Source organism: Indicator indicator, chromosome 26 (assembly GCF_027791375.1).
Source record: "Indicator indicator isolate 239-I01 chromosome 26, UM_Iind_1.1, whole genome shotgun sequence".
In the NCBI taxonomy this organism is placed as follows: domain Eukaryota; kingdom Metazoa; phylum Chordata; class Aves; order Piciformes; family Indicatoridae; genus Indicator; species Indicator indicator.
Window position 1 is genome coordinate 302982 of NC_072035.1, and position 16397 is coordinate 319378.

Genomic DNA, 16397 nt, shown 5'->3' on the forward strand with positions numbered 1-16397 from the left:
AGCACAGTGGGGATGTGCCTGTGCCCCCCGGCTCTGTTACCCCCTAACACCTGTGGGTAAGGACACTGCATTGAAGCAGTGGCTGGAGAGCTGCTGGTGAGCACTGGCCCCAGTTTCTCCTGGCTTCTGTAGGGGCTTTGTTTGTACAGGGCAGTGCTCAGGAAGCAGCCAGCTTGGTAAAGCAGCCCTGGAGACCACAAGAGCAGAGGCAGGATTTGTGCTTCAAGTCTGGGGGCAGCAGCCAGGACTGTGAGGTGCTGTGCAGGTGACAGTGATGTTTAGGTCCCATCAGCATGGCAGCTTTCGGTGCTGGCAGGTGGTCCCACTGCTCTGTGGTGCCCAGCTGCATGGACTGGGACACGTGGAAGGGACTGCTGCTGTCGGCTCAGGTTTGCTTGAAGCTGCAGGTCCGACTTGTCTGTAAAGGCCAAAACAGAGTGGGGAGAGAGGAGGAGGCTTGATTTTGCTGTCCATTGCTTTGTGTTACAGCAACTGGCAGTGACTTGGCTTCAGTTTGTTTTGCAGCGAGCTTGGGCCCTGGGTGGAAAGCACAGGTGTCTATTTCTGACTACACTGGCTTTGCAGGGGCTAGGCTGGGGGAGAAGAGGGGCTGGGGGGGGTATTTTATTTTTGGTACACGGTAACGGTTTTATTTTTTCATTTCCCCAGGATGTTTGGTTGAGGGAATTGTTCTGAAATCTGATGTCTGGCAGTTTTAACCAGCAGTGTGCTTAAAGGAAAATAAAATTATATTGTCACTTGGCCGCGGTGGTGCCTTTTCTCTGGCGGTGGGGGCAGAGGAGCCCCTCTGGGGTAAGGCTGGGTGCGGAAGGCCGAAGTTGCCTGCGGGGCGGAGGGGACTGCGGGAAGTGCAGTTTAACATCGCACCGCTGCTGGCGCCCGGAGCTCTGCCTGCTCCGCTGCCTCTGATGTTCTCTGCCGGCTGTATTGGGTGGCTGGGTGCAAGCTGAACGGTGCAGCATCCTCACGCAAGAGCTGCTGTGGCCCGCTTTGCTTCCTGCTCCGGTCAGGAGCACCGAGCTGTAATCGGCCGCCTGGGGTTTTGCAAGCCGCTCCGACTGCAGCTGAAACCGCGTCAGGGGCGGTCGGAAGGGGCTGGAGCAGAAAGCAAGTAGCAGCTTCTTCCTCTCAGCGTCTGCTCTCAGGGGACAAAGGACCCTGGTCCTGCGCAGAGCAGCTGCTCTTCCAGACAGCCTGAATCTTTGCTCATCCCTTCCTGGGGCGCAGGATGGAGGGATCAAACCCGGTGCCGTGAGGAGGATGAGGGAGCACTGTCTGGCTTGTTGGAAACAGCAGGCAGTTGGCAGTAGCAGGCGCGTGTTGCTTCCAAGCGGTAGCCGACGTCACTGACCACAGCTCTAGATCTGTTTCCAGTCGTTTTGAGCGAGTTGAGCGTTGGCTGGAGTCCGAGAAGAGGACGTGTATGTTTCTTCTTCTTGCTCTGCTTCCCCGAAGGGCCGGAGGTGACTCTGAGCGGCTCTTAAGTGCCTGCTGCAGGCTGGTGGGCAGGCCCTGTTTTGGGAAGAAATCCCAGTCCTCTCCTCGCCGTGATGCTCCCGTGGGACCTCCCCAGTGCAGGACGTCAGGCTCAGGAGACTTGCCCAGCATCTGCCACTGTCCCTCCAACGTGTGCTTGTGGGGAACCTGAGGTGGGGGTGGCAGTGGCACAGTGGTGTGTGCCCGTGGGGTCCCCGGGCACTGCTCCAGCTCGCGGCTCCTTCCTGAGCGGTGCCACCGTTCCGTACACGGGCCAGGGCTCCGTGGGGGACAGCCGCTCCGTAATTACGGCCGTGCTTCGTGATTCAGGCCGTCGGCTAATTAACAGGAGACCCAGGTGCCCGCAGTGCCGGCACCGGGGGTTGTCCCGGGAGGGGTGCGGCAGGGATGGGCTGGGGCTCGCAGCGCTGCCGGCCCGGGGGGCAGCGAGAGGGCACTGCAAGGGTCGGGGCTGTTTTTGTTTGGGTTTCGTGGCCCTTTTCCTCGGGTACCCCCGGCCTGGCCCGCTGCCGTCCAGCGGCTGTGCGCAGCCCCGGGCCGACGATGCGTGCTCGGTGCCGGCGCTCTGCGGCGGGCGGGTCGTGACGCGCCTCCCGGGTGCCCCCTCCGGCCACGCCCGCGGCGGGCCCTGCTTAGCTTCGCGGGCCCCCTCTGGTTGCTAGGCAGCGCCCGGCCCGCACCCTCTGACCCGCCGCCGCCCCGCCCCGCGCTCCCATAGTTACCGAGGGAGGCGGCAGCCATCTTGGCGGCGCTGGGGCGATGAGCGGCTCGAAGGCGAGGGTGGCGGCGCCGGAGAAGAAGCCGCCGCCAGCGGCTGGGGGTCCGCTTAGCCGCCTGCGGGGGCGGCGCGGCTCGGCCGACGCGGCGCCGCGGCCACCGTGGACCGAGTCTGAGTTGCTGGCGCTGGACACGGTCCGGCCCGAGCACGTCTTGGGGCTGTGCCGGGTGACGGAGAGTGAGTGCGGGCCGGGGCCGGGGCCGGGTGGGAGCCGGCAGCGCTCGGCCGCGCGTACGCCGTGCTGCTCTGTTAACCGCCCCTTCGGCAGCGGCGGAGGAGGCTGCGCGGCCGGGGGCGCGGAGCCGACCTTGTCCGTGCCTCGGGGTGGAGATAGAGGGCGGCGGGAGGAACCCTGGGTTCCTCGGGTTCGTGCTGTTCGCCGGGGCGCTGGCGATGGAAGCGGCTAAGCAGTGTGCGCTGGCTGGAGCAGCCGGAGTGCTTCAGCCTTCAGCTTTGTTATAATTGCCGGAAAGTTCGGGGGTTGGGGGGTTTTGTTTTCCCTGTGGGCTGCTGATTTTTGCTTTGCTGTCCCACTCCTCTCCTGCTCTGTTACCTGGCACCTAGTGTGCCTTTGTTTACTCTAGCCTCAGTTTCCTCCTGTTTTCGTGAAGCTGCTGCAAAACAACTTGCTGCATGTATCTTAACAGGCTGGGGCTAACAGCAGAATAACATCCCTTGGTAACTGCTTGGGGAGTTTTTGAAATGCTACTAGGTGTCTTCTCTGTCTTCTAGATTATTTATGCAAACCCGAGGACAACATTTACAACATTGACTTCACCAGGTTTAAGATCCGGGACCTTGAAACTGGCACTGTGCTGTTTGAAATTGCAAAGCCATCTGCCCCAGGTATGTTGTGCTGCCGTTGCAGGGAGCCTAGAGAGACTCAAGAGCAGAGAAGTTGTGATGCAGGACCCATGCAAACCGAGCAGAAAGGTCCCTTGGTATGTCCTGGTGGTTAAGCTCCTCTCCTTCAAGCATAGAACTGAGTTTAGCTTTGCTTGCAAGCTTGTGAATGCAAAGTGAGTATCATGAGATGGGGGAGTGCTCTTCATTGCCAGCTTCCCTCCTTGGCTGGTTATGGTACAGAGCCTTGTGCTGTGGCCATTGCAATGGCAGAGCTCCTGCCCAGCTCCAGGGTGATTTCAGCTCCAGAGCCACCAAGGCTGCAGTGACTGTTGTGGCTCGTCTCTTACTACTTAGTGCCTGTACGAGCCTCAGACCAGTGCCTGAACACCTAAGTCACAGCCTGCTTGTCCTGGTGTCACCTGGCTGTGCCCTGCTGGCAGAGTGAGTGACACCCACTGCTGTGTTTTCCAGAGCAAGAGGAAGAGGGTGAGGATGACAGCCGTGAGCTGGACGCTAGTGCAGGCCGCTTTGTTCGCTACCAGTTCACCCCAGCTTTTCTCCGCCTGCGGACTGTGGGTGCAACGTGAGTACCAGGGGTGCAACGTGAGTACCAGTGCCTGGGAGGGAAAGAGAGGCCTGCACAGAGTGGCACTTGGTAGCTGGTGATGGGACTGAACCAGAGAGCAGGGAGCTTGGCTTGCACCACAGACACCTAGGCCCCTCTCTGGGGTGATCTATGTGGTTCTTGTTTAGGCTCAGGTGCCAGGTTCTGTCCTTCCCCTCAGCAGCACAGGTAGGTTGTCTCAGGTGGTGTCTGCTGTTCTTTGCACGCAGGGTGGAGTTCACAGTGGGAGAAAAACCAGTGTCAAACTTCCGAATGATCGAGAGGCATTACTTCCGAGATCGCTTGCTGAAGAACTTTGACTTTGACTTTGGCTTCTGCATCCCCAGCAGCAGGAACACCTGTGAGCACATTTACGAATTCCCTCAGCTCTCAGAAGACCTCAGTGAGTATCTCCTTTCCCACACTGAGCTTATGTGTGCTCATGTGCTCCTTTCCTCCCTCTCTCTGCTTGGGGAAGAAGCAGTAACTAGGATGGAGTGGGACACAAATAGGAAGGTGCAGGTTCCTGGTTTAAGTTGGGTGTAATCTTGACTGAATTACAGATTTGTGCTGGAAATTCTCCTTTGAAAATGAAAGCCTAACGCAACCTGTGTAGTCAAGTCCCAGGCTGCAGAAACTGATCAGAGTCACAGGGCTGATGTAGCTGATGCCTAACAGCATAGGCCAGAAGAGAGCAAACCCTGAAAGAAGATTCTCTTGGTAGCCACACACCTGTTTGCAGCACATGCTTGTGAGGCTTGAGCCTCCTGCTTTGAAATAGGACTGGTGCTTCTCAGAGAGGTGCTTTTGAGCCTAGCAAGACCTCTGTAGACAGCTGTTGTGCAGGGTGTCTTGACCTTGGGGTGGATGGAGCAGCAGCACGTGACCCATCTGTGGCTGCCCAGGGGCAGGAGGAGGCACAGAGTTTGTATCCACCCTACATGTGGGGAGTGCTGCTGCTGTTTGGTTTGTGAATGGCCGCCACTGCCTGCAGCCCTGATTGCTGCTCTGCTCCAGTGGTGCCTCTCACAGTTTCTAAGGCCTCATGTGAGGTTCCTCCATCCCTGCTTTGTTTGCTTTTGACAGCACTCCTGACAGTCCTGGGAGAGGGAACAGTGGGAAGGGACAGGCCTGAGCTTCTGAAGCTGCTCAGCAGAGCAGTTTGCTTCTCTTCCTTGGGCAGGGCAGGGCATCAGTCTGGTGAATGCAGCAGTGGCAGCAGGGCTGGGGTGCCCAGGTGTAACTGAGCCCTCTCCTCCGCAGTCCGCCTGATGGTCGCCAACCCCTACGAGACGCGCTCGGACAGCTTCTACTTCGTGGACAACAAGCTGATCATGCACAACAAGGCCGACTATGCTTACAACGGAGGGCAGTAACCATTCCACAGCCACGGGATGCTGTGGTGCCCTCAGCTGCTCTGCCTGTCAGGATGGACTGTGGATGCTGTCTCGTGCACCAAGGCCTCTTGCCCAAACCTTTTCTCCTTGCGTGAGGCTGAAAACACGAAGCAAAGACAACAGCTCATGAAAGGAAAGGAAACCTCCCTCCAACACTTCTCTGTCCTACCCTCGGCATATCTTGCCTCTCATTCTCTACTTCTGGTTGCTTTCTGGTACCTTAATTTGGTGATGGATCAAGAGGCATTGTTAGAACACTCTTGCTTTATAGTTAGGTTGCACCTTCAGCCCTTCTGGTGTTCCACCTGCTGGGTGCCTGCCCCTCCTCAAGAGGTCAGATTCTTTGAGTAAGCTGTTTCTTAGCAGGAAAATGTTATCCCTTCAAGCAGGCAGTGATGCCTGAACAGCAGATCTATTCTTCAGATGGGTAGCTCATCTCTTTAGTGCACTCTTTAGTGGTTTAGTTTGTAGCATGGTTGACATTACTTAGAGTGCATCCCAGTATTCCCCAGTGAGAAAGATCAGAGAATAATTCAGCTTCTAAGTGGCACAGCTGTCTTCCTTCTGCTCGAGGGGCTTCTGCTGTCCCTGAGAACAGTTTCATCTCTTGTTTTACCAGAGATAGGGGATTGGGGAAGAAAGGGTTTTATCCAGGTTGGTCATCAAGTCAGTCTGAAAGCATTTCTGTTTGAGGTCTTGTGGGCAAATTGTTGGATTTTGGAGCTCAGGGGTCAACTTTAGAGCTGAAGTTAATCTCACTGTGTTTACCATTTCTCTTGCTTCTCTTTATATGGGACTTTGGGCCCCTGCTACAGAATGTATTGCTCTTTAGATTGACAGCACATTGTCAGTCTAGCTTGGGTGGAGGGTGGATGGGGCCTTGAAGAAAAAGGGAGAATGTGGAAAATCACTTGGAAAAACATGGGAAGCAGAGCTTCCTAGGCTTCAGTCTCTCTGTACTTGTAAGCTTGGATATCTGTCAGAGGTTCTGGAGGGAGGGATGGTGCTGGGGCTGGCTCAGTGGCTGTGTTTCAGCTGAGGTGTTGGTAGCTGAAAGCATCCTGGGGCAGATGGCTCAGTGTTACGGAATGGGATTCTTGCCAAGGGAGAATTACCAGGATTCTCTTCTTGTTTGAGCTCCCATCACTCCTGTGCCTACTTAGATGCTTTTTATTTATGATTTAGGAAGTTCTCCTGCCAAGGTGTTCACCACCAGACCGGAGGGTGCATTCCACAGCTGCCATTGGATCTGGCAGTTACGATAGCATCGTGCAGTGGCAGGAGGAGACCTGTATCTTCCCAGCAGCCATACTGGGGTCCACCTCCCAGCTGTGCAAAATCTGAGCAAACTAATCCCTTTTCTGCCTATTTTGCTGCCTCTCAAGACTGGCATTTTTCCTGCTCCCTTGCCAGGCTGGTCAGTTCTGTTTCCTCTACGTGGAAGTTAGGTTGTGTCTAGCCTGGAGGCATTTGCTACTATTAGTTCCATTTGTTCCTTGGGACAGTTGAAACGTAACCCTTGTGGATACAGTTGATTACCTGTTTCCATAAGTAAGATTCTGTGTAGTCTGGATTTTCGCAGGATGGAGTGGGGTGGGTCCCACAGCCTGCTAATGTGTAGATGGAAGCTACTGCCTTGCAGATTAGTGGTATTAACTTTGGTGTAGAAGACCAACTGGCATCAAAGGAAGCAGTGAGAGTATGTGGGGTGGCAGCCATGGAAGAATCTCCAGCTCTTGGGAATATACTTAATTATGATTAGCCACATCAAATGACTTGGTATGGGTGGAGCCTTAGTCAAGAACAACCACAACAAATGTTTTGGGAATGTGGAGGGGCAAGGTCTTCTTGGTTGAAAGATGAACAATTCTGCCACCATCAATCCCCTCCAGCACTTCCAAAGGCACTTAGGCAATCCTCTTGAGTTATTTCATGATTAGGTAAAGCTGCTTATGAGGTGGAGCTTGAGATGTCTCCTACAGTGATTGTCTTTGGAGGGCCTCCTGCCATGCCAGTGAGGTGGGAAACGCTTGTTCTGCTGGAAGTTACTTGTGATGAGGCAGAACTGCCTGGAAGTGTTCAGAAATGCTCAGGATTGCGTCTGAAGATCCTCCTGGTGATCCCCTGAGAAACTTTAGCATTTTGAGCTGAATTTGTATGTAGTGTAAATCCAGGTTCCTTTAAATGTTGCTTTTATCACATCTTCTATATGAAGCGACCTCTTGCTTTTGTTGGGAGTGAGATGATTCCCATCTGCTTTCTGTGTGAAGGAAGCTGGAGTGCTGCCGGAGTGAGCAGCAGGAATTGCTGCACGGAGCGGTGCCAGCTGTCTGTGGGGCAGGCAGGGGCGCGGCTGCCACCTAGCGGCCGCCTGGCAGACCGCAGGGCAGAGAGGGTTCCTGCTTTTGGTCGTCGCCTCTGCCCTCAGGCATGAGGGACAAGCAAGGAAGCAGCTGTCTGCTGTGGGTGAACGTGTCAGCTGGTCAGCAGTAAGGGAAACTGCAGAGAAATCGGAACGCTTGCCGGCAGCAGTAGCACTGCTCAGTTGGTAGCCGAATTTGTTTGCTTTGCCAAATTACAAGTCCTTTGCACAAAATGCATGCTGCAGAAAAAAAGTCCCTACAAGACGGCAACCCAGCATGGAGAAAGCTGATTGTAATTGAAAAAGTTATGAATTTCCAAACTCCTGTCCCCATTTCAACTGCTTCCCAAAGGTTCCTTCACTTAGCTGCTTCCTTCTCTTTGTCACAGGGATGATATGTCTGGTAAACAATATTTAGCAGAGCATCTCCCTTCTGGGTTGTGTGCTCTGCTCCTTTGATGATGGCTCAAGGCTGCTCATTCCAGTGAGACTGGAAAAAATTCCAATGGTATCCCATCCTTTTTGGGAGGTTAGGTTGTCCTAGCCAGGTGCTGAAGTCCAGGGAGATGTTTTCAGTGTTGGCTGAAGTTTGTGCAAGGGCAAGGTATCTGTGCAGACAGCTTCTTTCAGGCTGTGTGCTGAGGTGGAAGAAGAGTTGGGCTCACACTGTGTCCTGCTCTAACAGAAAAAGGGACCAAACCCACAAACCTGTGCTGAATCTTTCCAGGCTTTGTCATCTTAGCACCAGGACTTCTTTTGGTATTTTTGAGGCAGGTGCTTTGGATTCATGAAAATGAACCTCCTGGGCAGCTATTTCCATTGACTGATGAATACATATTGCACCTTGTGAAGGAAGGTCATCTCTCGTGTGGACTGGGTAGTGCTGTCCTCGTCCTCTGTTTTTAATGGAACTGGCTTCCTTTGTGTGTTCTCCTTAGGATTTTCAGTGTCTTTTGCTGCAGAGAAACCTCAGCCTCCTTTCTGGTGCTTGAGGATGTTTATTCCACTAGTCCAAATTTCAGGAAGAATAAAACAAGTGTTTAGAAGTCAGAAATGAATGAGGAAGGTGGTGGTGAAGCAGTAAGGTCCAGGCATGGTAACTGTGCTTCTCAAGCTTTGTTTCATGACATCCTCTTCAGCTGTTTCCCAGTGTTAGTCTAATGCCCTGCTGTCATGTCACATGGAGCTACCAGTATCTGGTGTAACCGTTGGACTTGGACACTGCCATCTCTCTGTAGCTTCACGATGAGGACACAGCTCGGCTGGAGTTGTCGTCTCTTCCTCTGCAGCAAAGGACAAAACAGACACCAGCAAACGCCCTCCCTGTCTGCCTGGATCTTAGTGCTGTTACAAGACACCTATCTGTATCTCTCACAGCGTGGCCTTTGGGCACATCGACCTCCTCCGTGCTGTCCCCTTCGGGTGCTGCTTGCGTGGCCCTTCCTGGGAAGAAGCTGCGGTGTCGGTGCTCGGCAGCGTGCTGGCGGTGCCCCTCCAGTGCCGGGGTGCCCAGCTGCCTCTCTGGCTCCCTGCGGGGTGTCAGCGGCCCCTTTCCCTGCTCGGCGCGGTCGCGGGTGCCGATGTATTTGTGTGACCGTGCTTTGTCACCAGCAATAGTAATAAAACCCCTCCCGATTTCGCACCGGCGGGGCCTGTGCTTGCGGCCGGAGGGGCTGCGCCGCGCGGGGGCGCTGTAGGGGGCCGGCGCCTCCGCAGTTGGCTCTCTCTGAGGCGGCGGCCATGGCGGCAGTGGCGGCGTTCGTGGTCCGCGGCGGGCCCAGGGGTGAGGGCACCGGGCTTGGCGCCAGCCTTCCGCGGCTTGCGAGGAGGGGCTGCGGGCGAGGGGAACTGCGAGGAGGTGGGAAGGGGCTTTGGCCTGCGCGGGAGGCGGCGCCCCGGTGCCCTTCAGAGCCTGAGGCGAGTTCCCTGGGGTTAGTGGGGCAGTGCCGGCCTTCAGCCGAGCGCCGCTGGGTCCCGGCTGCCTTCACGCGGCCCCGGTACCGGGGGAAGAGTGACCCTCCGGGGAGGCTTCTGGGCGCACTGTCGGATCCTGCCGGGGGTTGGGCCTTTCTGGGTCGGTTTTGACCCCATCCCCCGAGCGTGAAGGGAGATAACGGTGCTTAGCCCCTGTCCTTCCCTTCAGCCCTGGCCTTGGGCTGTCCCCGCCGGCTGCACACTGTGTACCAGACCGCGGAGCTGCCGGAAACCCACCAGATGCTGCGGCAGACGTGTCGGGACTTCGCAGAAAAGGAGCTGATGCCTCTGGCGGCTCAGCTGGACAAGGAGCACCGCTTCCCGGCCGAGCAGGTGTGTGCTGTGCCCATCGGGAGTAGACACGGCAGAGGCCTTCGGAGCCCAGCTGCCCTCTGCTGCTGCCGCAGCGCTGCCAGGGCCCGAAGCTAAAACATACATTAAGCTCTGGCATAGTAGAAAATTGAAGTTTAGGCCAACTCGTGGGAGGGTTGTTCGAGTGCAGACAATGCATGGCATGTTGTGAGCTCTTTACTTGCATTGCTCTATGCCTGGCTTTAGTACCATTGAATTTTCAGTTCTTCCTGACTGTCCTGTCAGGTGTAATACAATTGACTTACAAAATTAATGAAATGCTTTTATACACTGCACATGACCATAAAAATGCTTTATAGTGAGGAAGCCTAGATGAGCTGAGTGCATTTCAGATGGTGAAGAGGTTGGGAGATGGGAGGTGCATGTTGTTCATCCTCTGGGGCTGCAAGGACACTGGGATTCCAGTGAAACTTGTGATTCCCTTTGCGTTAAGCAGTAACAACACAGCAGTGCCTCCTGTGCTCTGTTGGACAGACTGCCTGCCTGTTGCATTGCAATGGAATACTAAGGTCCAGAAAAATACACAACTCTTATATTAGTAAGAGGGTTCCAAGTAAGCACAGTTGGAGGCGTGGCAGGTGTGTCATATGCCCCTCTGTTTGTTAAGGAGTAAGGAAGATAGCTGGGGAAGTCCCACTCACTCTGAGGAAGAAAATGTTTTCCTCTTCACAGTTCTTACTTGAGAAGCCTAGAGTGAGATAGCCTTGCTCTGAAGACCTTATGGTTAAGAAGCCAGGGGTCCAGCTGAGGAACTTTGGGTGGAATAATTTGGAATGTAACGATCAGTTAAATTCCTTGGCAGCAAGACCTGGTTTTAATGGGAATGAAAAATCACTTGCAAACTGTGGGGCATTCTGTAAAGTTCTTTCCTTGTGCAGCCTTAGGCTGAAGCTCTGCAGACTCAGAGGTAAAGTTCTAATGACTTTCATCAGCTAGATTTTCCCTTGAGAGCTTCCAAGTGACAGGAGACATGCAAAAGGAAAAGCTCTGGTGAGAGGCTGAGGAAATGTTGGTGGGCTTGTACCTCACTATTTCACTTTGAAAAGGTTCTCTCCTTCCTGGTGCTGAAGAGAGCTCTTTAAATAAGCAAGAGTGTTCAGCTCTCGTTGAAGTCACTGGGACCAAGGGACACTTACCAGTTTGCACTGTCAGACTCCCATTTCACCAGGAGCTGTGCACACGTTTCCCTCTGTGTGTAGTCCTGCTGGGATCTGTCTTTATCTCCAGGTGTCTGGCTGTGCTTGCCAGACACCGGTGGTGCAGAGGAGTTTACTTCTGCCTTCCCTACGTGCAGGTGAAGAAGATGGGCAGCCTGGGGCTGCTGGCTATGGACATGCCAGAGAAGTACAAAGGAGCAGGCCTCGACTACCTGGCATATTCCATTGCTGTGGAGGAGATCAGCAGGGGCTGTGCGTCCAGCGGCGTCATCATCAGTGTCAACAATGTAAGGGTCCTGCCTGGGGGGGACAGGCCGGGACTCCTGGTCAGGGGTGTGCAGGAGAGACAGGAGCTATGCTAGGCTCCAGTGTGCTGGGGAGCACTTGGACATCAGGGAGGTGCTGGATTGGTACCTCCAGGAGACGCTGACTCAGCTCTGGATTCTCAGTCTCTGTATCTAGGACCCATACTCAAGTTTGGCTCCGAGGAGCAGAAGCAGAAGTGGATTGCTCCCTTCACCAGCGGGGAGAAGATTGGGTGCTTCGCCCTCAGTGAACCAGGTGATATGACAGCTCCTGGGGCAAAGAACCTAGGGCAGCTTCTTTCCCAAGGCAGGTTTACCATGGACTTCAGGGCTCTGAACTTGTAGCACTTTGTCGAAAGGTGGTTTAGAGCAGCTCTGTATAAACAAAGCCTCGGTGCCCAAGGCATTCACTGCTGTCCCCCTGGACTGCACTGAACGTTTCCATCCCCTCTGTGTGAGCAGAGCTCTGGAGAGGAGGATGTCTCAGACACAAGGAATTTCCCCCTCCTGTTTGGGCCCCGTGGGAGGGACAGTGGAGACACTACTGAAGCTGCCAGAGGGGTGCAGGTTGAGGTGGGTTTGTGCCCCAGGCTGCCACTTAGCGCCCGAGTGGTGTTTGCTGTGCCCGGCTCAGGAAACGGCAGCGACGCGGGCGCGGCTTCCACGGTGGCACGGCTGGAGGGGGAGGAGTGGGTGCTGAATGGCACCAAGGCCTGGATCACCAACGCCTGGGACGCCTCGGCCACCGTGGTGTTTGCTACCACCGACAAGGCACTGAAGCACAAGGTATGGCCCTGGGGGCAGGCAGGAGGAGAGGGCAGGAGCGGAGGGGTCATGCAGTAGAAGCACTCTGAAAGGCTCTGGGGACTCTGTTTAGAGCAGAGGAGTGGCTGATGTGTGCTGGGTTTGTTCTGCCTTGGCTCTCTCCTCCCTGCTCCTGGCTACCTAGGCAGGTGGCTTCTGTGAAAAACCTCTTGGCAGCCAGGTAGCTGAGAGGTTGGCACCATTCCTAAGGGGCCGGGTCTCACTGCAGGGAATTAGTGCGTTCCTGGTTCCCATGCCAACTGCTGGGCTGTCACTGGGAAAGAAAGAAGACAAGCTGGGCATCCGAGCCTCTTCCACTGCCAACCTGATCTTTGAGGACTGTCGCATTCCCAAGGCCAACCTGCTGGGGCAGCTGGGCATGGGCTTCAAGATTGCCATGGTAAGGGCTGGCTCGGGGTGCAGTTGCAGCTGTGCGAAGCTGCAGCTCCCAAGCTTGCTGTGCTAAGACCATTCTCAGACCCTTTGGGTGAGAGGTGCCAGCCTGAGCTGTTCTGTGACACCAGGCACCAGCTACTTTTTCAAGGCATTGAGCCCAGGCTTGAGCGGATGAAGCCTGTTCTCACTGTGCTGCAAATTCCCAGGGACGCAGTTACAGGCCACCCAAGTCATGTTCCTGACTCAATTTCCTGGTGCTGTTTTGGAAGAGGCTGGCTGCAGTGTGTGTGTGCCCATAAAGATGCCAAAGGGGCAACCTCACCAGGCTTCCTTTTTTTCCTATTTGTCAGTTAAGTCAAGCCAGCTGCCCAGTGAGCTGGGGTACTAGCAGGTGCTGCTCCTGCTGTTTCCCTTGCCTCCCATCCCATCTTTTTGCTCCCAGATAATAAGCATCACTTCTACTTTCTGGTTTCCTCCTCCCCGTGGCCTCTGCAGCGCCCAGCACGTTTCATAGCTCCCCATTCCTACATAAGCAGCAATATTCTCAGTCAAGGAGTCTTTGACCAGAGGAACTAAGCTATAGCAGCTTCCCAGCAAGATGAGAAAAGCAAGGGCAGTGTTTCTGATCTTCCAGCCTGAACATAACAGGTACCTTCTGTCTTGCTCAGCAAACTCTGGATGGAGGAAGGATTGGCATTGCCTCGCAAGCCCTTGGCATAGCACAGGCAGCTCTCGACTGTGCCGTGGACTATGCTGAAAAGAGAATGGCCTTTGGGTCTCCCATCACAAAGCTGCAGGCAGTGCAGGTATGAGCTAGAGGCAGGAGCACTGCTGGTGCTGGTGGAACCCTCAGGTGTGCCTCCAGGCACGTGGGGCACTTGGCACTGTCAGGGATAGACTGGGAGAGTATTTCTACCTCTAACACTGACTGCTGGGATGGAGGTGATCCTTTCCTAGCCATGCTAGCCTCGAGGGTGGGAGACCTGTGCTGTGTGTGCTCATGCCACCTGTGCCAAAGGCTCTGTTTGTCCTTGCAGTTCAAGCTGGCAGACATGGCTGTGGCGTTGGAGGGTGCACGCCTGCTGACCTGGAGAGCTGCAATGCTGAAGGACAATGGAAAGCCCTTCACAAAGGTATTTCCAGCATTGCATTTGTCAGAGAGCACAGGGCACAGGCTCAAGGCAAGGCAACTATCCTGTGTCCAGCATCACTGCTGATGTTTAATCCACCAGCAGAGACTGGACTCTGGCTGTCCTCAGGCAGTCTGCTGAGCCCAGTGCTGAATGTAGCCAGGGAGAGGGGGTGGCTGCTGTCAGCTGGCACCAGCCATCAGCCAGCTGGCACCAGCCGTCAGCCAGCTGGCCTGGGATGTCCCAGCTGCTAGGGTAGATGAGGTGCTCCTCTCTGTGGCACCCTCAGTGATATTTTCCTCCCCCACAGGAAGCAGCAATGGCCAAATTGGCTGCGTCAGAGGCAGCCACGGCCATCACTCACCAGGTAAGCAGTGCAGGGTCACATGGCCTGCCACAGAGATTGGTCTGCTCACAGCAGTGCTGGGGCAAGTGCTGGGGAACTCTTTACTGGGTTAAAGAGCCTCAAACCAACCAATCCACCCCTCCATATGATGGCACAGCCACCTTCCTGGGCTGGGCAGGCATTTCTGCTGGCCCCTGGCAGCTTTGTTATCAAAGTCCTCTTGTGCCTGCTGCTGTCTAGAGCAGGGTGGAGTGTGCTGGGTGGTGTGGGAAGGAGCATGGCTGCCACCAGTCGGGACTGCTGGGCAGTTTGCAGCATAGGAAGCAAACAGAGCAGGACCTCTGGTATTGATTTCGACCTGGTTGCAGGCATCCCCATGTGTCCCTCTCGGTTATGCTTGCAGAGGCTCAGTTCCTCTTTGAGGCAGCCGTGTTCCCTCACCCTGCTTTCTTCCTAAGCTGCTGCCCTTGTTCCAGGCCATCCAGATCTTGGGAGGGATGGGCTATGTGACAGAGATGCCAGCAGAACGGCACTACCGGGATGCTCGCATCACCGAAATCTATGAGGGGACCAGCGAGATCCAGCGGCTGGTGATAGCTGGGCAGCTGCTCAAGGCCTACCGAGGCTGAAGGTGCTGCTGCAGCATGACACTGCCCCAGAGTGCCTCACAACAGTGCTCAGCAGTGTCTGAGGCCTGGCCCTCCTGACTGAGGCTAATGGTGGAAGTTTCCTCACCAATGAGTAACTGACCCTCTTGTTAACATGTGCTGATTTTTCTTTGGACAAAGTTGTGTGTCTGGGAGGCTGCCTTAGGGCTGTGAGGGCAGGAGTGAACCTGTCCTTGTAGGGGAGCACAGGTCTTTTACTAAACTCGGAGCCTGGCTTTGGTAGTGATCTTTGCTGTTCAGTGAAGGCAGGAGCTCTCCTTGTGATCCCTGGACCCTGCTCTGGGCTGGAGTGATGCTGCCCCTGCTGCTCAGCCTTACATGAATTTCAGGTGTGGGACAGCTTGGGGCAAGCTCCTGCATAGATCCAGGCTGTGTCGAGGTAACCCTTGCAGCAGGAGAGGAGGCAGATGGGAGGACACAGGTAGTAGCTGTGCCCAGGGGAGCTCTTGCATGGCCTGTGGTTGTTTGCCTCTAAATACAAAGGTCAGAAATGTGGCCTTGCTCCTGCCCTGCAGAGCCCAGCAGCCTACTTACTCAGCCCCTAATGGTGCAAAGCAAAGGACAGAACAGCAGTAGCACTTGAGACTGTTGTGTGTTTTTAACACCAAAGCTGCTCCCAAAGCTGCTTTTAGTACACAAACGACTACCCTGCAGGAAAGAAGGTGCATGAAGTGGCAGCAACAGTCTTTAATCTCTGCATCTTGTAGGCAGCGAGGAGAAAAGGAGCAGATCACACAGCAAATCTTACCAGGAAGCCTTAGTGGTAGTGCATACTTTCAATCGGTGACCTTTGGCAAGAAACTAACTTTTAGAAGGTCCAACGGCCAAAAGAAAAGCTTTAAACTCTGGAAACGATTAAGACTGCAGCCTGTCTGGTCCCCTTGTCCAAGGAGGAATGCACTAAATGCTTATTTCCTGTGGTGCCTTTTATTTAGAGTTGTGTGGAGAGAAACACAGCAGGACTCTCTTCTATGAAAAGAGCGCAAACAAGCCAAATAAAACCTGATCCTAAAGGGGTTTTTTTGTAATGCAAACGTGAATCTATTGAGAACGTTTTCTTTCTCTCGGAGGAGGCAGAAGCAGAAAGCAGGGCTGGCAGGCCTCAGTACGCCCAGCAGTGCGAAGGCTTCCTCGCAGAGTGCTAGAGGGCAAGGGCTCCACGCCTTCAATTTCTCCTTGCTGTGCTCCCCGGCCTAAGGAGGTGCAAACAGGGCCAGGCCCTGCATTCGGCACGGGGACTGCTCCTGGGAAAGCAGCAAATGACGGCGTCGGGCCGTATGGAGGGTTTCTAGCAGAGGGAGGTTCTGCTCGCTTGTTTCCAGTCCGTGTCACCGCTTTGATGCTTGCTGAAGGCTCATTTCCACGACCCCAGGAGGCAGGGACTGTATTTTGTGCCCATTTCCCCTCGCAGCTACCCCTCCGGCGAAGGCGCTGCGGGGCCGCTCGCTGCAGCGCTCAGGACTCTCCCGCTGGCGCTGTGAACTGCGGGCCGGCCGGAGCCCGGCATTACTGAAGCTTAGGGCCGAGGTCGCACCGTTGTCCCGGCGCGGAACTGTACGGCCCGCCCTGGGCGGGGCTCTCCCGGCAGCAGGCGGCGCACTGACCCCCTGCGCGCGCCGCTCCGCGCGTCTCCCCTGGGCGGGCCTTACCGCATCACCGTGCACGGCAGTGTGACGTCACGAAGCGTCGCTCCGCGACGGTGGCTGAGGAGGGTCACGGATTCGCAGGCTACCGGGGGCC

The 16397-nt window shown here is 55.3% G+C and overlaps 2 protein-coding genes across 2 annotated transcripts; both read left to right on the forward strand.

The window, feature by feature from the left end:
* Positions 1–2277: 2277 nt before the first annotated feature.
* UNC119B (unc-119 lipid binding chaperone B) lies at positions 2278–5122 on the forward strand. The gene is made up of 5 exons (XM_054392509.1): positions 2278–2473; positions 3029–3142; positions 3614–3725; positions 3977–4149; positions 5010–5122. The coding sequence occupies exons 1-5, from the start codon at positions 2278–2280 to the stop codon at positions 5120–5122; spliced, it is 708 nt and encodes a 235-aa protein (XP_054248484.1).
* Positions 5123–9245: 4123 nt separating this feature from the next.
* Positions 9246–15685, forward strand: ACADS (acyl-CoA dehydrogenase short chain). The gene is made up of 10 exons (XM_054392888.1): positions 9246–9288; positions 9649–9812; positions 11146–11295; positions 11458–11569; positions 11948–12099; positions 12347–12517; positions 13182–13319; positions 13551–13646; positions 13954–14010; positions 14466–15685. The coding sequence occupies exons 1-10, from the start codon at positions 9246–9248 to the stop codon at positions 14616–14618; spliced, it is 1236 nt and encodes a 411-aa protein (XP_054248863.1). The 3' UTR covers positions 14619–15685.
* The last annotated feature ends 712 nt before the right edge of the window (positions 15686–16397 follow it).

Excerpts from the sequence above, each read along its gene's own strand:
- UNC119B (XM_054392509.1), top strand. The coding sequence starts at position 2,278 with ATGAGCGGCTCGAAGGCGAGGGTGGCGGCGCCGGAGAAGAAGCCGCCG. Across the intron at positions 3,143-3,613 it reads TGCAAAGCCATCTGCCCCAG|AGCAAGAGGAAGAGGGTGAG; the intron begins GTATGTTGTGCT and ends TGTGTTTTCCAG. Across the intron at positions 4,150-5,009 it reads TCAGCTCTCAGAAGACCTCA|TCCGCCTGATGGTCGCCAAC; the intron begins GTGAGTATCTCC and ends TCTCCTCCGCAG.
- ACADS (XM_054392888.1), top strand. The coding sequence starts at position 9,246 with ATGGCGGCAGTGGCGGCGTTCGTGGTCCGCGGCGGGCCCAGGG. Across the intron at positions 12,518-13,181 it reads TGGGCTTCAAGATTGCCATG|CAAACTCTGGATGGAGGAAG; the intron begins GTAAGGGCTGGC and ends TGTCTTGCTCAG. Across the intron at positions 13,320-13,550 it reads CAAAGCTGCAGGCAGTGCAG|TTCAAGCTGGCAGACATGGC; the intron begins GTATGAGCTAGA and ends TTGTCCTTGCAG.